Source organism: Mya arenaria, chromosome 9 (assembly GCF_026914265.1).
Source record: "Mya arenaria isolate MELC-2E11 chromosome 9, ASM2691426v1".
Classification (NCBI taxonomy): Eukaryota; Metazoa; Mollusca; class Bivalvia; order Myida; family Myidae; genus Mya; species Mya arenaria.
Window position 1 is genome coordinate 6622747 of NC_069130.1, and position 24514 is coordinate 6647260.

Here is a 24514-nt window from a genome sequence, read left to right on the forward strand (position 1 = left end):
TTATAGCCCATTCGACAATATCTTCAAAGCACTAAATGGCACGTAGAAAGACATTCATAAATTGTTAAATATCAGATTTAGGAGTAATTTGGACCATATTTTAACAACGTTATATCAATTCGATTCAGTGAATTGATTCGTCATACGATGATTTTTTCTATTCAAACTACACCTTGTAAAGAAGTTATTCAGATCGTAGAAATCATAATTACTCGTTTGAGATGTTGGATTCCTTTCTTCATCTTTTCAGCTAAATTGAAAACATGTTGACTTTATCAAGCATGCATTTGAAATGATATATGAAATGCAAGATACTGTTGTATAAACATCAAAAGGTTTTGAACCACTTACACTGGGTCGTTGAAAGATAATATATTTCAAAACTGTAATGGACTTATCAGTGTTCTATCCCATGCAGAATTATGTTCTGGATTGAAACTTAAGATACTGCATTTTGTTTGTAATTTACATATCGTATACATCAATAAAATACAGACATCAACGACTAGGGTGAGAATTGCAATAACAGTCAAACCCCGTTGGCTCGAACTCACAGGGACCGGCGAAAATACCTCGAGCCTCGGAAGTTCGAGCCAAGCGGGAATGCTCCAATTCAGTAAAAAAATATCGGTCCTTTACATCCAGTTCGAGCCAACGAGGAATTCGAGCTAAACAAATTCGAGCCAACGGGTTTTACTTGTACAATGTAAATACGAGTTGTGATCATTTGTCACGTTTCTTTTCCTAAGCCCAGAACGAAGGTGAAAAATAACTAATGGACTTTTAAATGACATAATAATGATGATACATAAGTTTGCTTTTATAATTCCAATTGTGTGCATTTTAAAGCTTTTTCAATATTGAATAGTTCTTTATACTTAATTTCGTTATTAAAACACGTAACTCACGATATTCTATTACCATGGCAATGAAACTTGCTGAACCATAAGAAGTCTATTAACATCTCCACAATGCAGCACAATAGGGTCTGAAATCGGAACCTGTATTTTTGTCAGTTTGCAATCGTCATTTGTCATATTATTATGGGCTTAGGTTGCAAGTTCAGATTCGGGAAAGCCAGTAACATTTAGTGCGTTTTAACGTTTCAAATGCCCGATTTCAAGGTCAAGGCCGTCGTCTTTTAATAGTGAAGAATAGGAGAAATCTTTATTTTGCCTATAAGACATTTAGTACAATGATGGCCAAAAAATATAAACGTTGCCGATGTTTGTAAACATAAAAGAATCATACCAATCTGCAGAATCTGAATGAAATGAAATGATGATTTAGAAGATACAATTATGAAAATATAAGCACCAAAGGTATCTGAGCAGGATATCATTGTGTTTGCATTGCAGGGAAAAAATTGATGGACTGATTCTTCATAAAACATGTACAGAGGGAATGGCATGTCAGTGCAGTTCTCCAAATGTCTGAAGATATTGACGTGAAGTGACACGATGGGATCAAACAAATCATACATAAGCCAAGGGTAAACTTCTCCACACATGCATTTCAGGACGTACATTTGTCACTCTCTTGAGATGGATAAGAATGAGATAAGAACTTCTCCGCCATATTTGACATTATTTGGTATATTGCCAGCAAGTCGCGGATTAAATTACTATCAACACTACCGGTTTAGCAACACTACCGGTTAAGCGGTTTAGCAACACTACCGGTTAAGCGGTTTAGCAACACTACCGGTTTAGCAATATAACATTTTTCATAATAACAGACACATTGCTTTCTCTCGTTTATTCTCTGGTAGTGGATTTTGCCTTAATTTATATCAACACTTATCCTACAACTGTCCGTCCAGTCCCTTTGTGCTATTGACCCGACCCAAGAACGGTTTGCCATCTTCAATTCTGACCTATTTCAGAGTGTTTAACGCCGCCGTATTCTTCTAGTGCTATACATCGCCGTAGTCTTATAATGTATTTTATTTAACTGATTCCATTGCCAGTATATCTAGGTTTCTCAAATTTGAAAATAGCTTTTTGCGTTTTTACGTCCTTGTCGTGCATGAATTTGACAAAGTATTCATTTCTGGTCTGGTGGTCTGATTGTATTGAACGAGGTAATGCTTCCATGATTGTACTGTTAAACGATGTTTTTGTCTTCAGTTTTAAACTTTTGAGTGAAAATGGGTTGTCCATGTATAAACGACGAAAAGAAACAGTGCATGAACACATATCTAAATAAAATGGTCTGGAAACATTTACTGAGTCTGTGTTGTGTAACAAGTGTTTTTATATGATTAATTGAAGTTTTAAACATATGGGTTTCTCACTTAACATGTGCCAATTTTCAGAAAAAAAAATCTGTCCAAAAGTAGCTATTATATCTTATGCTTTAACAGAACCAGTTTTTACCAGCCTGTTACTTTTTTCCGCTGGTTCATTATGCCATTCTATTGATTACTACCATAAGTTTAATATTATCTATGAAGCCGTTCATGTGCATTCAATGAGAATAAAGTTCAAATATATGAACTGCAATCTAAAATGAGATGAATATTTCAAACGAGGGCACTTCAAAGGTTTATCATTTGAAGAGGCAATATATGCAGTAAAATAAACCAAAGTTTTAACATCAAGTACATCATTTGAACGAAATATACAACCTTAAAGTATACATATAATTCTGAATTGCAAACAAATCTAAAAACCTGAATGTTTTTGTCAAGTATGTTTGCTTTATTCGGAGTAATAACGAGGCGTAGAAATATGAAACATGATCAGTTTCAAGTTATTTTAGCTCTTGTTAAGTATGTCTTTACTCAAACAGTAGCCATCCGTACATGATTGCTCGATCAGCTATGCGTTAACTCAAAACAAACGCAATTCCTTTCAATTGCAAATAAAGGGACACGTCTTAAACTGCGAGCTTGATCAACAGCTCAGATGCAAATAAAATCCTTTAACAGCAAATATGGGTCAGGTTTTCCAATCTGTATAGAAGCTATTTGTAAACTGAATGAAAACGGAGGCGGAAGATGGAACTGTTATGCTGAGGCATTCAAAAGTCCAGAGTTAACAGAAGGGACACTAAGACAAAAACATGCATCGGGGGTTTGTTTAAGTTTAAAAACTAGTACTTCTTTTACTTTTATTGCATTGCGTGTGTTATCAGATATCAACTTGTTGTGATTATATACAAACTGACACAACTGAAGACGATCTAGCATGTTAGAACCTTGATGTGAAATTATATTCATTCAAAGCAGACAAAAATGAATGCACATACCATTGCAAAACCTGTTTTTCATCATTATAACTAGCCCTAAACCTAGCACCACTAAACCTCTCCTTATAAACCTGCGTGTCTACGGTATGACAAGTACCCGTAAATCAGATAGCGATGGAAAGTATACAAATATACTCAAACAAACCCCTGAATTTACAATGCCTACTCGTAGGAAGCTCTCTTGTAAACATCTCATCTCTCGAAATATTTATACAGGGTCTTAAAACTTCAAACATGCGCTAAATTTGGTATTTACCTCTTTTTATTTTAAACATTCAATCAAGTTTTATTACAGATTTGTGATCGATTGGGTATCATGACACATTGTGATAAAACAAACGAGTTAGGCATTGAATAATATGTTTCTAGAATTAAAAATCAGGAACTGTTTGCATTTAGAATCATTCTGAAATGAGGTTGTCACATATATTCCTGCTATTTTCTACACTATTATATAATTACATTCTGACAGCAGTAACTGAACAGAAACCTTTTATATTGTAATGTCAATTTTGTTTGGTGACGTTTCAAGTTACGACCAGCAACTCTATACTAATATCGTCCATATACATTTGTAGACAATTTACAGGCTTTTGATACAAGCTCCTTTACAATTTGCATACATTAACTCATCATGTACAAGCAGGGGTGACGTTTCAAACTGGGCTATCCGCTACAAGACAAACTTGAGGATGTGCATGCATAAAGGTTATATGTTATTTCAAAACAACGAGACGGATACACCAGTGTCGCGTTTATCCATGAACATGTTTATTGTCAAATGTTGTTCGAGGTGATGGTTAGTGAGGCGCGATAATTCTGTAATTACGAAGTAAAATGGACACCTCGGGATATGGATGACCATAAACCGGTGGTCAGTCTCCAATTACGCCTTCGTTTGAACATTGACACCATCGTCAATGAAGTTTATCGCCTTGCCTTGTTGCTGAATATAAACTGTTTGTACGGCTCGGGTTGCATGTTTGCATACAGCGCTATCCCTTACTGTTCTGTTATTTAAAACGCTAGCTTGTCCCTAAATTGGGTGTAGCGCATCTGTGGCAAGGTTTCATACTCGGTTGTCGAAAGAAATAATAAAGTAATCATCCAATATCGAAATGCCGTTTATGTTCATTATTTAAAAAATCATTGTATCTAATTAAAAAACGCACATTTAAACTTTATATCATTAATTCAAAACTTAAATGTGGCATTTATTATAGATGAACTCTCAACTAAATACAACTTAATTCTAAATATAGGCGACGAAATATTAAACATGGTTACTGTTTTATAATACGTTGATGTTTTATGTTAAAGTTAATGATTGAAACTTTTTGTGATGATAAATGTGTTCTTTTCCATTTCACTTTAAATCCCTTATAGCATGTAAATTATATCCAAAGGTATTTAAATAACAAAACAATTACGATCATTTTACACGTTTTGCTAGATTGCCCTTCAATGCGTTTTGATTAATATAATGATAAAAAGAAATTATGAACATGAGAAATGGTTTCTATGGTTATATATTTTTCCCACGTAGATTTTGAAATGCTTGACATGAATAAGAAATTAATGACACTGAAATGTACACAAAATATAACAAACTACGATATTAATGATTATTCTCGGAAACCTCTCCCTTTTCTGTTTTATATATACAGTGTATCTTTCTTTTCTTGTATTTCATTTAAATTTCACTAATTGTATTTTTATTTGCCCTAGTTTACCTATTTGAGTATTGATTACCTCATTTTCATCTCAATTTAAACTCTTTGTAGAAAATTTACTGCATTTTACTCATCTTTTATTACTTTAAACCCATATTGTGCAATTTTTACACAGTAAATATTTCAAGGTTCATTGAAGCAAAAAACCGACAATATTTAAATAAATGTTACTCAATATGACGATTTTTAAACAAAAACGATGAATACTTCGTGAAACTTGAAAGTTTATATGCTATAAAGTTGTTGCTATTGATAATACGAATACCAGGATATAAACCGTCCATATCCCTAAACCAATTGTGCATTAGGTAATGTTTGTGATGAACGCGTATTCGTTTATATAATTATTCAATTATTGTTAGCAGTTGTAAAGGTGATAGACCCACCACGGCACCAAGTCAAATGTGTTACCTGTGCCCAAAACAAACAGTCTTAAGTTATGTATGTTCAGCAAGATAGCCATCACATAGCCTTAAAGGCATAGTTTAAGACTTCTATAAGTGACCCCCCCCCCCCCCCGCAAAAAAAATGTACAGTACACAACCTCTGTGTATTGATCTTAATCTACTTGCCTTGATCCCTCTTATCAGATCTCCGATCTGAGTATCCTGCTGTGCAGTTTGGGAGGTTTTATTATAGAAATGGACCCTAAAAATAGTCCTTAAACTAGGCCTTTAAGATAGGAAATAAGAGCTTAAAATGAACGGACCCTTTCAACAAGGCAGTGGTAAACTAATATCAAGCTGAATTCCACAGCAATCAAACACGTTAACAAACAGAAACATGGAAAAGCAGACGACAAAATGAAACCTGTATCAACTTTAATATAGACTACTGGTGCTGTATTCATTGAGCTTCTAACTGGATATTTTCAACTTTGTGAAATATTTAGATTTTTTAACAACGAATATTATAAATATCTTATATTATTCATCACATTTATTTACATGCTAAGAAACTTAGTTGAACATTTCATTAATTTATTATTTATGAATACGACCCCAGTGCTCTCTTATTAGATACAGGATACATATGTTGTATGCTGTATGCTTCAGGTTCCGTCTCTGATGGATGAGACGATCAAATTCTAGCTGAACTTTTGCTTCATGTTTGACAAAGTCTGCCTCACATGACAAGTGTGATTGGTGGGGATGTTACATGCGCAAAAAACTATGATTCCGTCCCAGCCTCTGAATAACACGGTAAACGTTGTGCAAGAGTTGAATTGACCTTTAATCTAATCCAAATATGCTTACAAAGACAATCTGCTTTATCATCAAGATGACGGTGTTATATATCATGATGTCGTGAAATAGGTTTGTGAGCCTTCTAGGTTTTCATACAAGCTTCCGTGACATCACAGAATGTCGTCTGAAACACGATATTTCGACCCTTTTAGAAACTTAAGAAACTGCCTTACTTCGTACGGTGACATTAAAGATTATCTCCTTTAACCGTAGGTCAAGGATGGCTTCTCTACCGGTCTTGTCCTTTAGACAAACAAAGTAATTATTGGTGCTGGCATTTTCCGTTGGATGCTGGGTTTGCTGGCCGATATTCAATAACTTCAGAAAAGCAAACTTTTAATTTTGTTGTGAAAATGCTATTATAGAAGCAAAGCAAACTCAGACTACAGACGCAAAGTGGACACGGACCCTGTTTCATCTGTGTCTTCAAAGATTGCCTACTCGCCATTCTCTCGATCCTTTAACTAGACCGTCTTTTAAATAGCAACGAAACTCTGGGCAGAAGCCTAACTTACAGTCATCGGCACTTAATACAAGCATTTGCTCTTGAGTGCCAAATGTTAAACGCCATGTTTTACAGTTAAAAGTCACTTCGAACTTAGGTGCGTCTTAAAAGACCTCATACAACACTAATAAAACAACTTTAACTGCATGTAGTATTATAATGATTTGGTGACATTAATATACTTTCAATTTCCAAATTGCAGATTGTTGGCCAACATTGGCATCCGCTTGCTTTCTGCAAATTTCGAAGCATTTCCAATAGTCTTGTTATTGTTCTTGTCTTTCTTTAAGTAGTATTAAAATTGAAGTAACCTTTCAAACGACATTACTTGTATCATCCTGTCATTTGATATCACTATTAAAATGAATTAAAATGCTGTGAAGTGTCTCGTAAATTGAAGTATTTTTTAAGTGTTTTTGCTTCAATTTTATCATTTAGATTACTGTTGACCAGGTCTTGGGACGTCTTTATTGGAATGTTAATTAACATCTAATTTATATTACAAAATAATAATTTTAATTAATATTATAATTATAATCAATTTTCCAATCAAATAGTATTGATATATTCAGAGTTCATGATTTTAACCGCTTGTTTACGACGTAAGATGTAAATTTGTCATTTTCACACGAGTTCTCTTTAAACTCCGGGTGCAAATATATTTCAAACCTCGCCGTGATAATGCGTTGGTTTAAAGATGATAACTATACCCTCTTGTAAAGATAATATTACCCAAACATCATGATTAAGTTTTTACCTTTGCGAAAGAAGAAGCCCCATGTCTTTATCACCATAGTTTATAAGGTGCATAATGTCCGGAACGAGCCCTGTCGTCGACGGGGACGGTAGCCCCGGGCTCACTGGAGGCACTCCTGGGCTCACCATCGGGGTAACATTTTGTCGAATGTTCGGACTTAATTGTGGAATTCCTGTAGTCAGGGCACCGCCGTTGGTGAATGTTGAGTAAGTCGGGCTCGCCGGCGGCGGCTGTGACATTGTGTAGTATATAAGAGTCTCTGCTCCCGAGCCCGACATGGACATTGACATCGCCGGCAACGACTGCAATGCCGGCACCGTCGGCAAAGTAAATGCCGTCGGTGTCGGAGTCAATCTCATGATTTCCAGCTTGACGTTTGGCACTTAACTGTCTATTAAAAACAATACCTTTTTCAATTCTTATGGTTTACACTTAATGTAAGGTTCACAGAACAATCTTCAACTGCAATCTTCTTATAATTGTAATGTCGAGTCCTGACTTAAATGTTTTAGTGTAACTCTCTCTAACGTATGAAGTGTCTTCAAGAAAGTCACCAGTACGTATCTTTATATTCAAGCACGTCACTTCAACGTCCGCCACATTAGCACAATAATTTGGAACTGCGTTGTTTAACTCGTTGTCTGGTTTTTCTACCCAGTAATGTTGTTTACCGCGATATTTCTGGTCCGGTGTCGCCTGGGTATGAACAAGAGACTGACTGGCAACCACTGGCGAGGAATCCTTCAACTCCTAGCGAGACTGACTGGCAACCACTGGCGAGGAATCCTTCAACTCCTAGCTTCCACCGTGAACGATAAATTTGGCCAAGCCTTTCCGTTCCCTAGAACATTAATATGCGGCCCTTGTTCTCAATCCTTAATCAAACAGGCACGATATTAATATTTTCATCACCTTATAAACAATACATCACTAAATCCATCAAAAGGATGCACTAAAGATTGTTAACACAGCAGTCAATTAGGTCTTGAGCCGTGCTCGTGTTTACTTATTAGCGATAAAGCCCGAGGGATGTAGAGATTTCTATGTACATGAGCAATTATGCCCTAACCAGTGGCTCGAGCCTTCGTTGGTTAGCTGCGCGACAATGCTGCATGTACCCGTAACTTCGGATAACCGTCTGTCCACCAAACAGTTTTAGAGTAGATGATAACGATAAAAAAGATTCGAATATATATTTGGTCTTAGCCAAGTAGCGTATAAGAAGAGCGCTTGATTGTAATATTTCATCGAGATAACGCAAACTTCTCTTTTTTCTACAGCTTGTAGAGAATCCTTCTTAAAGAGGCTATGCAAATATTTAAAACTGACAACTTCTAGTTTTATTTGTCGAACATGATCAGATTTGAATCTGATATTGAATTTATAACTTCAACCCGGTAACGTTCGCTTTACAGGCTTATGAAGTTTATAAAACACAATGCACGTCTTAGCTGCATTAAGTATGAACCATCCAAATTGTCGTTTTCACAGAATTTAACCGCAATTTCGTGAGACTCTTCGCCCTTCGAATGTTTTCTACGTCAGTATTTAATTCACTTATAAACTTCCTTGTTTTCCACAGCAAAATACGACTCCACTAAGATGTGCTCTGGTATTGAAATAATCGCTAGGATGTTCAGAAAGCGTTCTTGATCTTATATAACCGGAATCACAACATTTACATCAGACAAAAGCTTATTTTTCTCGTTTGTCTTTATGGATAAGACTTCTGATAGTTTTCGTGAGGTTGCAAATATGCTCCCTTGTTATCATCTGTTGCCTATCAAAGCCTCATTAAAACTGTCACTGTTTCATCCACCGTCGTTCTTTAATCGAATTATTTCAAATCACGACCGGTTGAACACTCATGTATATTCATTAAAACGGGTTAATCAAGACAGCGCCTCGTGCGTCTAGAAACCTGCACCCAATAGTCTGTAAGGTCTATAAACACAACAGCACTGACAATTTTGTCCAGTTTAACGGCTCCGGTATCTTACAGGTTTGACAATTTTATATCAAATGATATTCAAGTTTCTGTTTAACCATATATTAAGTAAATAAATCCATAGTCATGCGTTTCATGTGTATAAACGTTTATGTTTAACAGTCGGGTATTTGCAAATTCACCAAAATAAATGGAAACGCTATGTTTACATTGTCATACATGGGTGATCTGTATAAAGATGTACAAGCTTACGAAATTAGTATAAATTATATATTTCAAGTTGGTAATCATAGACCCAATTCAAACATTGAAAACTTAGTTTATTTTCTCTCTTTTTTCACTGTGAGCTTGCCCTATTTTTTCTTCCTTTCTTCACCGTTGTCTACTCAGGACTCTTTTTAGATACCTTTGACCTTATATAAAGAAACCGTTTGTTGAAAATAAATATGAGCAAATCTTAAAAGAGCCTTAAAATCTAGTAGACCTACGTGATACTAGAATTCACATAATTTGTGCCAAATGGAGTTAATTGAATTAAGTCGAGTTGAGATATTTGAAAATCGGTCGAATAGTGAAACTTTTTTTTAATGTTAACTTTGAAAGTACTAACTTTGACTTCGATCATGAACTTAACATCATATTCGAGACTGTTATGCTTGACATAGTTAATGTACATTTTGATAATGCTGTCAACATTATATTTGATAATGTTATTAACATTATATTTAGTAATGTTGATTTGATAATGTGTTTTTAGTTTAAACTGATTTATTATAAACAATAGTGATACAGGTTATTTCAACATTATATTAATCGCCCTCGTTGGCACGCGGGGAGGGAGAGGGGTGGGTGCGGAGTTCCAGGAGGAAACCTATTTGTCCGGCTTGGTGACCACTAATAAAACTCACATGAGCTTAGGCTGGGAATCGAACCCGGGGTCGCCTTGATGAAATGCTTGAGCGTTATACGCATGTTAACTTTAATAATGTTAACTTTGAAGTAAATGCAAAAGGAATTCGAAAAAAAAAATACTAATAACACTGAAGTCTGTATATAATTAATACAACTGTGCTATACGTTATAAGCAGCTACATTTTACAACACATGCAGAAATTTTAGAAACTTTAGATTTCGTATTTAAAGATATCTCCTTTGATAAACATTTTAAAGTTTAAACTTTGCTCTAAAGACTGTAGTGTTCTGTGGGAATAAAATGACAGATATGAATTAACTGTATAAAAAGACTAATGAAAAACGATACGCGTTTCTTTACCAGTCGCCTTGTACAACTGAATCGTATTAAAACACATTACATTTTTAATTAGATTCGTTCAATTAAGTATTCAATTGTCACATAATAATAATCCCATACACTCAAACCTTTTCATTTTGTAACGAATTTTGAACCAAGAAACCCGTTCAGTTCATTACATTAGATTTCAATAGGTTGCATTCGAGATTTGTAATTGTAGTTTATTTCAAACGTTAGAAATATATTTTTCAGTTATGTGTATGTAAAACAAGTGTTTTTGTGCAGATAAAAGGAGCTTAATATAGGTTTACGCTTGCTATTAGCAAAGAAAAAAGTATGTCCATGCATGATCATGTTTTACTTATTTGACTTTAATGATGAAAAAAACACATACAAAATATTATTGGTGCACCAGATCCTAGACTGTGCCCCTTTCAAACAACAAAAACAACTTTGATTCACAATCTTAACGCATACATGTACATCGTATGGAATTCTTTACAAATGCTGATATTTTTTGTTTTATTTTTTTAATGACGTTGAGGTAGCTGTTGTTGTTGTTGTAGCTGTTGTTGTTGTTATTGTTGTTGTCGTTGTTGTTGCTGCTGCTGCTGCTGCTGCTGCTGCTGCTACTGCTACAAGTTGCTTATGTAACTTTTGTTCTATTTTGGATATGTTTTCAATATCTTATAAAATCTTACAATGAATGTTGAACGAGCAATTAACTCAACTTAATTTAACTCGACACAACATATTTATTTCCTTCATCGCTGGAGATAATCATGATATACATATACAATTATTGGTAACAACATTTGAAGGGTGAAACTGAACTGTACAAAATTGTAACATTTATGTTACAATAGTTGTAGGACATAAGGTCGTATACGAATGTAAATGCAATCAGTGTATTTAATTGTACACTGTACATGCGTGATCCGCTACAAAGATAAAAATGTAATGCCGAAACGGAATACAAGAATTTTGCAACGCATTAGTTTCTTATAGATTTTGTCCTCAAAAGAGACAGTTGCATACAAAACTCTAAATTTCGCAATCTAATTATTCAAATCAGATCGACACAGTAACGCCCTATATTCTCTAACAGGTTAACTATATATTCGAATAACCGCACCGTATTTTTATGTTTAAATAAAGATAGCCAAAAACATGTCTGGATGTCAACTTAGCTGTATAAATATGTAAATATGGTGTTTATCAATTTCACATCATAAATTATCATAAGAAGTAAACGCTGATGATAAGACGACGGTAGATGCAGCTGATTGTGGAATAGTAATGATGAGGAGGATGCTGCTATGAATGAATGAGACGGATAACAATCTTGAACAGTCAACATTTACATCTAGAATGGCCAGTCTTCATGACCATGAAAATATTAAAGCAAATGGCGTTTATTTATGGATGTATATACGTCAATCAGAACACCTCGGTCTGTCATCTAAACCAACATCAGATGCAAGCCAATGCATTAGTAGAAGTAGTTCGTACAATTTGTAACACTAATATCATTCAATTGTAGTGTTTTAACGTGTATCTTTTTAAAAAAAGTTAAAACTGATTCCCAAATGAAGTATATTATTGCATTAATAATTAATCCATAACTGTAAAATCCTTACAATAAACTTTGGAGTTGAAATTACTACGCGATCTACTTGCAGAGTAAATACTTATGACATTGTAAACCATGAATAAATATACACGTATAAGTTTTTTTTTATTGAAAATGACCGAGGTTCCCCGGTTGGTATAGACGTATTTTCAGACGACATTGTGCATCTTTATTTATACGCAGTTGGTATGTTTTTGTTCTTAATGGTGTCTTATATTGAGACCAGATTCAAGTCCTTCATTAGCTTGTGTTTTTTTTACCAGACAAACATGTTTTATAGAAAAAGAACACAACAATTAATATTATGTTGTGGTTTTAACATTCATGAAGGGGTTTGGTGAACTTGAGCAAAACCCACTTTACTAACATGCAACAACAAACACAGTTAAAGTTGGTTGTAAACAGTCAGCTACATAACTTACATCTGCACACGAATTGCTAGAGAAAAGTTGGAGGTTTCCACAATCAAACTATATACATGTATGTAATTTAAGCGACATGTCACTCATACCCGGACAAATGGGTTTCCTCCGGGTACTCCGGCTTAACATGGCCACGTAGGCAATCTCTCGCGTCAGAACATGCCAACGAGAATGATTAGTATGATGTTGTTATGGCATGTTTCACAATTAAGTTTAAACTAGCATGATCACTTGTTTCGCACAAGTCTCTAACCACTCCTTATTGAAGGAAGTATAATATTATAGGTGGACCTATATTCATGTACGTGGGTGACTTGAATGCAGTAAAACAAGAAAGACACTCATTACATAGCTGATAAGCCATGCATCGATGTGTGAAAACGTGAGAATTTCCTATCAGCTTCTTCCCAGTACCAAGGGAAGAAACTAAAGCGCGTACAACATCGCCAAGTGAAGCAAGTCACTTGCACATTTCGGAAAATGCGGACAATTTTGTGACAAAACTATCGGCATATAAAATTATTAAAACTTAATACTATCTTGTTTAAAACTTGACAATTATCAATCTTTTACATTGTTATGTGATGATAAGTTGTTCATATAGGGTTCAGCGGACCGTTTTATTTAAAGAATTTAACAGTTACTTCAATAATCTGAATTCTGTTTAAACTTCACAAATGGGAATCATTGTTTTTGTTTTACATTGAGACTTTAATACTGTCTAAAGTTGAATTCATTCATATATGTAGCAAAATAATAATAGAGTGACACTTAAATAAATTCAATTTACCATTGAAAGCAATCATTATTAAAATCTCAGATTCAATCGGAACACCTCGGTCATTATCCAGCTATACCGATGTTTGCCGGAAATGGCCGAGTTGTTACGATTGCCCCTCAGATTATGGGGATGAAAGGAACAGGCTATACTTCTGCTCGAAGACAGTAACCATTTTATATTAAAACTAAATCATGTCAATTACCAATATAAATGTAACTAACGATTACAATTAAATAAGAATAGAACGTAAGTAAATGTTTGAACTGTCATCCACTTAAGGGAATTCATTTTGTTTGAGGAAAGCAAATGTTTACAAAGATAACGAGAAACCTTGATTGTCGCTAGCCACCAGAATTAAGTACTAACAATCCTTTGTGAAACTTAACTAAATATGAAAACTCATTTTCTTTCCAAATTACATCATTAAAATTCTCCCCCTGTCAATTGTTGGTTGATCAATACCAGGTTTTTTTTTACCTATTTGTTTTGGATTTACCTCACGCGTTGAGATTTGGAGAGTTGAAATTACTTTTCTTATCTGCAGAAGTAATGCGAAGGGTTCCCATCGTTCTTGGACCATAGTTCTTTTTCCATTTTCACAGCATGATTCTCATTAGAGGTAGGGGCATATTATTGTATGTTATAGCTCTAAAAGTCTTGGGTCAGAATCATGTTGCGTTACTATACGAAAACATCCCTTCATGTTCAATCACGGTCATAAAATTCAACCGACGTTTTTGTCTTGACGAATATCATTTTTTGAGTTGACTTGTTTCTGTTCAACATTGATACCGGGTGTCTCAACTGGCATTTTGACTACATGTATTAATTGTACTGACATTTACTGTGGATGACATATTTACACTTAATGCCAGTATTCGAACGTATGTTTTGGCGAGCCCCTTTTTCATTGGGTTTTCTTGTATAATACAAACTTATTAACGATATTGGTGTTACTGTGTACATTATAAATGGGCCGATTGTACGACGGAACTTTATTTAAGTAAAACACGTTGTTACAACCATCGTTGTTAATTTTAAAATAGTCACTGCTACATAACTTCAGCTGAACCTTGTATGTTTAGATATATGAGCATATCACAAACTTGTTCACCTTTTGAAGTTAACAACGATGATTTTAACAGCGTTAACTACTTTATGGAAGTTTTGAGCGATCGGCCGATTAATACGCTTTTCAACACGAGCTGGGATGATGGGTGAACCGACTGTTTTAACCACATTTTCAAAGACAGCGTTCAATAAACAGCATGCATATATTGAAACACCATGTAATACATCCACACACTACTCTTTACGCGGCAAGAGCTCTGCCTACTGGTTCCCGTTCTGATATGAGAATAAATGAATGTACTAACTCAAACAATGAGAACAATCTACTATACGGTATAAAATAAAATGTGTCATCGTTTCCGTCCTGGACAGTACCAATTATATAACACGAATGAAGCGAAATCGTTGACATGGTCTTGCAATGTTATGTTGGTTATACGGCTTTCATTTTCAGTGTTATGGAACCCTGTCTGGGGTTCGTTTTGACATGGAAGTATGCGGTGAACAGAAGACCTACAGTGTCAAAACTTGTAACCACTTGGGTAAGAAAATAAAACATTAAACAAGATTTTTTTCTTCAAAGAGAAAACTCAAATACTCCGTATGTGTACACAGGGGTAGCTGTGTCAGTCATGAACGATTTACCAGCCGTTTCAAGTGTTTTGTCCGGACTTCAATATTGACTGCCTATATAAACAGACCATGTTTATATACCCTAATCGATCTGGTTAGACAATAAAGGCGGTGCGTTTGATTTGTTTGCTCAAGCGATGTTTTTCAGCGGTTATAACGTCTTCTTCCCTGACCGCCTATGGATGCTTTAAAATATCGAACGTTTGATTATATCTAAATGATGACACTGACAGGTAATCACAGTTTTTCATGTGTGGTAACTGTTTAGTGAGTAACAATTTAGTTAAATTAATGTATTTTATGACCATGAAGTTGAAATAATACAATTCAAATGTGGAGGCATACTAAGTAGTAAGACATAATATATAATAACATACATATAAATGTTAAGAGGCAAATGTTCCCAGGGTTGGCTCCTTACAACACTGACCGAGATTCCCAAACGTAAAAAAGTCCATGTTGCATATGACTAGCAAATATCAATTGTCTTTTCAAATATAATCCCCTAAATAGTTTTGAATTTTGCGTAATAGCATTATCGTCGGATACCCCCGACCTACACTAAGCTACGAAGTGTAACGGAAGAAAGTATCTAAGTTGCCGACGATGCATTGCATGGATTCTGGCTTAACATGAAGTGTTTAACAGAATTGCGTAAGCCTTAATGCGTAGTTTTCTCTTATAAGAGGGAAGGAGGGATGCGCTGGTGAATGTTAAAGGGAAGTAATACAATGAACACATGTCACTAAAACAGATCAGGAGTTGTTTCCCTTTGTTATTAAACTTCTGTCTTCTCAATTTCGCTACATGATGCATATATAAAGTTATACATTATCTAGAAAAACGCATACAATAACTTCCAAAGTCGACATCGTATACACTAATTAGAATAAGCGAAATGAACAATAGATTTCTGTGTCACGGGGACGCTGTATGTTTTAATTAACTTCAACTCACTCAAGCATTCTGATAGTTCTAAGGTTAGGCTAATAACAGCTGCATTTTCCTTTTCAAGTTACGGACATTTTGCGAATTTAGCAAATTACATAACGTCGATTTATGTAAAAAATGATAAAATGTATATGATAATTATGTTCTACAAAATGGAGAGGATGTTCTGTATAATCTTTAAACAAAATCTAATATAATTATTTAAATAAATCACCGGAAGTGCGCCCTGTAAGGCTGTAAGTTATCCGGTGAACGAACCGTCACAATATTACCATAACCGGTAACTATAACAAACATACTATATCATATATCATCACCTTTCCGCTGTGCCCCAGTTATGAACATGACTTCAATTCATGATAAACAAAAAACTGTTTTTATAACAATACGATCTTGTCATAATGTTCGCCAGTACTGACATTGACCGTGTATATTGTCTTCCTGTGTCTTTATGTAGGTCCTCGTTTTCAAAAGACGATGTCCTTCATAATAAGATTCTATGTATTCAACAAAAGGATATACAGTACTTAACGCGTTAAAGCTGCACTCTCACAGATTGAACGTATTGACAATTGTTTTTTGTTTTGGAACGAGCCACTTTATGCGAAAATGCATGGAAACCAGTCATATAAGACTGCTGACAAAATTAGATCGCAGGTTTTTATATTTAAGTTCAAAAATTGAGGTTTTATGCATTTTTCTGTTAGTAACGCTTTTTGCCATAGAACATTAATTTTCGAATGGAAATATGAAAATTGCCATCTGGTCTTTTGTCAGCAGACTTATATCACTGGTTTACTGATATTTACGCACAAATTTGCTCATTTCAAGACAAAAAAATAAAAAAAAGTTGTAAAAATGGTTTATTTGTGAGAATGCAGCTTTAAAAATGAAATGAAAACATTGTCTACCGGGGTGAAATGAAGTACGCCAAGTTTCAAATCTTCGCCACACTTAACTTTCGTATTACTGATCAATAACTTATCTTTTAAAAAATCATCACACGCGGATTGCGGGGATGCATGGGGGAGCCCGTGATCGTAACGAAGACAGAGCGTTCAAGTTCTGCTTCTTTATTTTTTTATACAGACGAAATGAATGTTCTGGAGTGAACACTCACTGTGACAAGATATAGCATGTTGCATCTCCATCATGTGGTAGCTTACCGTGTAACAATACATATGGAATGTTTGTATGCAAAATGTGCAACAAAAGACCTCGTATGTAAACTTGGCAGAAAAATTGATAAAAATGTAAAATTAAAAGGGCCATAATTCTGTCAAAATGATGGATTTTGAAAAAATGTGCATATTTGAGTTTGTAATGACGTAACCTTTAAAATGATATATCACTTTAATATACCGCATTAAATTAATTTTTTACGTTGTTATTGCTATGTAAAGTACTTAAAAAATACGTTAACTTTACATGCGTCAAACGCTGTCATAACCAGTTGACGTTACCGTTCATATTTTTACGGTGCATATGATAAATGTTCTGTCACGTTTTAACCCATACTGTTGGTCTAAAAATGAGCAAGATATGTTCTGTGTGTTCTGTTATTCTTCAAATATGACACTCTTGCTAATAACGCTCAAATTTGCTTATGATTCTAATGATGGCGATTAATATGAACTCCATCAAGCACAGCGGATGGCGATGAGACATTGCATTTTCGTTACAATTAGTGTTCCGTAGGAAGAAGAAGAAGAAGAAGAAGAAGAAGAAGAAGAAGAAGAAGAAGAAGAAGAAGAAGAAGAAGAAGAAGAAGAAGAAGAAGAAGAGGAGGAGGAGAAGAAGAATTTATAAGAATAATTAATAAGCCAATTACATGTGTGACAGATGAATTATTTTATTGACATGGAGGCCTAGATTCTCTGACACATTCTCTGTGACCATTGTTGCTCGACCTATTGTTTTATAATTCTGCCCTGCTTACTGACCGTTAATATCAAAAACCAACCTTTATTCACTTGTTAGACCAGTTTAAACCGGTAAAAACTGGCCATTTCCAGATCCAGTGGTCAAGAAGATGGACAACGAAAATCAACTGTGAAATGAAAGCCCTTAGGCTGTACCGGACTGACCATGTGTTTATATTGACCAGAAATCATAAGGATCGCCAACTATGAATTCGTTCTAGAAATAATATACATGTAGAAATGTTCTCGCTTCTATTGAATCTTTTTCGTGACCTATTCATCTTTGTGCCGTTCGTAAAAACAAGTGCAGATGGGTAGGCTGTTTACTTATAATGTAAGTTCTTGAACGTTAATTTGATAGACGATGCTTCTACATGTTTGATATGTACTTAGAGTACTTTTCGGTTTTCGTCTAATCACTGACAAGAGCAACGTCTATAAGTACATTTGAACCAACTTTACATTAAAGAATACTATTTGTATACTTTCTGATATATAACTAGTAAAGACAATCGCCTTAAGCAGACAGATGTGAAGCAAATGACCCAATGACCAAGTCAGCGTACAGACTATATACTACAATAACGGCTTGTCTGTTTAAGGTCAATTAAACATTCGAATGATATGCTTTAAATACATATTAAATACTGCTAAAAATAACTCAAAATGTCTAAAAATAGTAAGACAATGACATGTTAATGGTACTATATTCAGGTCAAGAATTCTTGATATCATATATTTTGCCTCCTCGAGCGGTTTTGTACAAATCATTTATATCAAGCTTTACCTGAGGACTTTACAAACTGATATGTCATCTTCAGACATACAAGAAACATAAATAACGTTCAGAAAAATACAATCTTAAACATTCAAAATCCTCAGTCCAAATCCTTTTACACACCTACTTTATACGAAAAGCAAACAGCGCATCGAACGATCTATTTTTCAAAGCTTTTTTCTTCACGGTTGTAATTAAACATGTTTTAATATTTAATTATCTAGAATTACAAATTGAGATGTTTGATCTATTTCTGATATTCACATATTATTCAACTGAAATTCTTGCGCTTACGAGTTGATGTCTTACGGTCGTCGATGACATGCAGGGCGCCTGTGAAGTTTTATGATGACCACGTCCAAGACAGTTGTTAACACATATACTTCAGCTGTGTGTCATTATACTGGAGAACAACATACATGAAACGTCTAGGACATGGAATATAACTTTAACGGGTTAAAGACCCTAACCTGTAGAATTGGCGGCATTTTAAACAATCTACCGCTATAAAAGATATCTCTAAAGCATCTGTTATCAACGTCCTTTATAATTGGAGCATGGCAAATCGTCGTTATTTAATTGAGCTTCAGTGGGCTGTTAGAGGGGCGTGCATTTGCAATTTAAATACCTGTACTTATATATTTCCATGTCAGAATGCGAACGCACAAAGATACTGCATGTTTAACACGTGCCACTCGTTACCTTGACATGGCGGGGCGTCTCCAATTATTAACCTTTGTGAAAGACATAAGAATCAGTTAGTTTTTCAAACCACAACAAACAATGCATTTCACTTTGGGAACTAGAAACACTCTTATAATTGTGCATGTCAAACAAAATAATCAACAAGACATTTAAAGGTGAAAATCGGTGTCTATTTAGTACTTAGACCTAAAAAATCATTTGGTTCGAGTTACCCGACCCTACCTAGGAAATAGGCCCCGACCCTACCGCTTTTATAGTCAGTTTTAAAGCTGTATACAGAAGATTGCTACCTACCCTACCTGTTTTTAAAAATGAGGTTACCCTAACCAAGCCATTTTTGGGGCTTATCAGAATGCAAAATATATTGAGGGTCTTCAATGCTGTACAATATCGCTGGTGTATTGACAGTTTAAAATGCAATCGTATGTGTATCAATGATGGACATGTATGCAATGATTGTTAAGGCATCCGATTTACACTTGCGTTTTTCATTACATCAAACCATTCACGATCATGTTAAACGTTCATGGCTTGTGACCCCATAATTTTTATAATGTTTGTATCATATGAAATAGAAGTTTCCTACCTATTACTAAATGTAAAATAAATAACCGAAAATATATTACAGAAAAGGTTTAGGCAGTTTCAATTTTTGTTCTTTTTGAAACTTTAATCGGACGTGAAATTTCTTAATTTTCAATATTTCACGTCCAATAAATACCTTAAAACTGTTTTTACCAAGTCTGTTTCGTTTGATTTCGACCTCAATAATAACGATTTCCGTGCCGTATGCACCTACACCCCTAGCACTACAATCAATCCAAACGAGTGGCAATGTTTGTACGATTATCGACAGCTTTGTTATCTCAAACTGAAAGTTAAGACATCGATATACAAACTCTGATTGTCCGTATCAAACGCTTTAACAAGGCAAATTTGCACGGAACCTCTGTGGAAAACAACGGTGTATATTTTTAATGACAGCAACCGAAACATTCCGCCTCGATTTGTTTCAACAATGTCATGTTTTATCTAGACTATGGTATGCCCTCTATCCATTCTGCTCTAAGAATATCGACCTGGCATTCAGTTGGATTTGTCTTAATTGATAGCTTTAGCTTCACATTGACGGTCAATTAAACTGTATGCGTTGTCTGATGTTATGTAATACAGTCGAACTCCGTTCGCTCGAACTCCCACGGACCCGCGAAAATACCTCGAGCCTCGAAAAAATTAGACCAAGCGGGAGTGCTTACCTTCAATATAAAGAAATCGGTCCATTATGTTCGAGCCAACGAGGAATTCGAGCTAAGCGAGTTCGAGCCAACCGGTTTCGGCTGTAATATAGTTTGACTAATTATACTGGCTCCTTCAAATCATACAGTCTCAGAATCGTGTTTGATCAAGCACTAAACGTAGGATTTACCTTTTAATGCGTTTATATATAAATCCTAAATATGATATTAAAAAAAAAAATGCGTTCAACTCATAAAGTTGGTCAACATTTTGGGGTCACGACGGACAAGAAGTTGTGGAATTGGGACGAGCTTATCTCGAGTTATATGGTCGAGACATCCTTTCATCACTCTGCACATAACAAGGTCGCTAATGCAGTTATGATAGCAAGTCGGGTAGTTACACTTGATAAATAACGTATAATATGTATCTCTGAATTATTAAAAACGTTCAGACGTTGTTTGTAATAATTATCGATTTTCAGATTGTCGAGTTTCCAATCCATCAATTTATCAATAAAGTTAAAAAATCAACTATTGATTTGCAAACAATTATCATAAAATTACAATAAAGTAAAACCTATGGTAAAGCATGAATTCGACCTCCACGAGGCGTTGGATGTTAAGTTTAAGCAAACCTGGGAGCAAGGATTGTCGCTTTGAGTAGTTCAAAGTTTAGGGTCGTTTTGGTTTTGTTTTTGGTGATAATGCCCTAAAGACAAAGAAAGATGTAAGTAAGTTTTTGGCCCTGTTGTTCCCCATACATTATTGGATATATATTGGATATATATTGGATGTATATTGACTCTATCGACCAAACACAACGGGAAGCTTTACTATTTTATCTCCCTGTTGAACCGCGATATTAATTTTATCCCTGTTTTGGAAAGGCAGGATTATCATGAAGGTTCCTCTAAGACGGGGATTATTGGCATACTTGACAAGATAAATCATGAACTACTTGTCCTGACATTAAATCCATGAGTATGTACAGGCGTCCATTGTTAACGTGCAGTCATTTTTATTGTATCGTTATCTTTCTTTTAAATATTATCGTCATTTTTTTCTTTCTTTATTTTGATTTTGATTACTGCACTTATAAATGTTGTGCATCCAAAAAGTGACTCACCTACCTATTGAATGTTTTTAACGATTTCTTTTTAAAACTTTATTGAAATAAATTTATTTTATTTGCAATTGTGAACAAACACTAGCAACACGTCGGCCATTATTCGATATATATGTCTATCCCGAAGCTTGCCGGAGATAACCGAGTTGTTACGATTGAGTACCTATAGCTGTCCATCTCGCTCACACTTTTGCCATCAAAGTTTCTTAATCTCATTGTGGTATCCCGATGTGCTAACATTACGGTTAACGCCAAGGTAGATCTTAAGTGTCCCTTGATAAGCGGGATGACCACAGGATGACCAGTGGGGACAACTACTTTGACACATTGGGGCAAACCACTGGTGCCTCTCAAGTCCAGATATCGGGGCATTCCATATCACAGACCATTCAACCTTTCAGAGTCAGAACGATATCAAAAGCGAAATTGTTTTGTCCTTCAAATAGAACTACAAGGGCAGACCCATTGACAAAGCAAACTAAAGTAAGGCAGTTTGTTCAAGAAATATATCTTTTCAGACAAGTTATCAATAGCCTCTGTAATACAATTGCGTATTAATTGACCGTGTATGGAGTATTCAGATGTAAGACTAATTTCAGGCGTTGGTGTTGTAGTTTGGTGGTCAAGCGGTCAAAAGAATGACCAGAGTCCATCCAGAGTCCATTCAATTCCAAAACAAACACATAGTTTGTGCTCGTAGATATGTTAGAATGTTCATCTGGCCAATATAAACTTGTTTGAATCTTGAATCTTTTAAAGTTGTGGAGTAGCAAGTCATGGCCATGTTGTGAGTGGTTTAAGAGCATCTTTCACATGTTGCTGTGAAATAAAATAATAGAAGCAAAGGGTTCCAACTGATCGTACGTATCACTCGACCCTACAGACAACCCAAAACAATTAATGCTGCTAGGTTCTAGACAAACTTGACCATATGCAACCATTCGATGACAAAATTGCAAGAAATTCTTGAAATCTACTTATTTAAACATCCAACCAACAACTCAGTCTGGCCTTCACATTGTGGTATATACAGGACTGAAAACAAAACCTCTCTTGTATTAAATTAATAGCATCCTTTCAGTAAACAATATACATATCTGCTAAAAAGGTACACGACTTTTGACAGGCACCATTTGTCTAAGCAATACTTTCTACACCATCAGTTTGATTTATGACGTTAAATATGCCAGTCTCAGTTCTTTTCGCGAGTTAATGAAAAATGGCATTACGTATTACATAAACACCACTTACTCACAAACAGACGGTTGCATGAGCTTTCACCGTGAACCTTTTTTTGTCATTTTAGCTGTATTACGTATGAGGAAAAAAACCCATCAGTATCAGCATAGCATTAAACATGGTCATAATGCACCAGTAAATTGTAACCACGGCCCCCAGGTCCGGGGAATAGCGGGGACTTTGTCTTTCGGTCTAGCCAAGCCCGGTTAAAATCCCCGTCCTGCGGGGACCAACTGCTGGTAAAATTCCCACCAGATGCCCTAAATAAGGTCCATTTCTCGCTAGTTTTGGCTCAAAGACAAACCCACCGCATTCACCCGGCACTGCGCGGCCACCAGGAAGGTAAAAACACGGCCCATTTCCCCGGCTATCCCCGGTATACCCCCGGACCTGGGGGCCGTGGTTACAATTGACTGGTGCATAACAGTCAACAAACAGCATGACCATACTAGCAATCAACATGACCATACTAGCAAATATTGCGCCTTCAACATAAATGGCGCAACGCCATTGTCTATTTTCGCTCGAATCCGAATATGATTTCCTGCGCCCAGTATATCCCATAGCGGGTCTGCTACTAGCCCCGTAACTTATATTAGCATGCAATCAACATGGTCAGTGTGAGGTTGAGTCGACCAAATCTGGTTGAAACCCCAAGTAAACTCATGTCGTATTTATCAATGCAGAATTACGATCGGTAAAAGCCAAAGTGTTCTAAGGGAAATGAAATAATGAAGCAGATTCAGCCTTCTCGCTCATACTCCTTACATTACACGGTCCGTTTTCATTGGAACTTGAGTCTGAGTTTAAACCCGAGACTCAAATCTGAACGTCTTCCTTTTAATGTTTAACTGTTATTAGAAGAGCAATACTAGTTTAACTGGCCATTAAACTTGCAGATACCATGTTTAACATTTATGTAAATAATTGACAATATTAAAGATAATTTATGATAATTAAAAAATCTCTTTCCAGATTGTAAGTCTGAACCTCTGACTCAAATTGTGAGCGAATACGGAACCGGGTTTAAACAGTTTGTTAAGCGTCAAAAGCGCCACATAAATTTGAAATAAAGCAAGGATTAAATGCAACGGATAACATATGTTAAAATAAGTTATAAATCTGTTTTGATGGAGAGGAATGCTAAATATAGTATTAATTGTCTTCATAAATATACAAAATGCAGGAAGTAAGTCAAAAAAGAATAACTACATTCCATTGTCTGACTGGTCGCTTGTCTGAGCGCATGTCTGTTCTAATGCTTAGACGCGACAGATTTGAGAGCATGGAACTTCTCATGAACGGACAGTTCTGTGTGAAA

General features: G+C 35.4%; 1 protein-coding gene across 2 annotated transcripts in view; it reads right to left on the minus strand.

The window, feature by feature from the left end:
- The window catches only part of LOC128203073 (receptor-transporting protein 3-like), a 42810-nt gene that overhangs the window by 9141 nt on the left and 9155 nt on the right, over positions 1 to 24514 (minus strand). The window contains exon 1 of one of the 2 annotated variants that reach the window (XM_052904335.1): positions 7495 to 9586. The exons of the other annotated variant lie outside the window; for it this stretch is intronic. Coding sequence (XP_052760295.1) covers positions 7495 to 7853 — 359 coding nt within the window. The 5' untranslated portion in view covers positions 7854 to 9586. Of the gene's footprint in view, positions 1 to 7494; positions 9587 to 24514 lie in introns of those variants that run through there. 2 annotated transcript variants of the gene reach the window in all.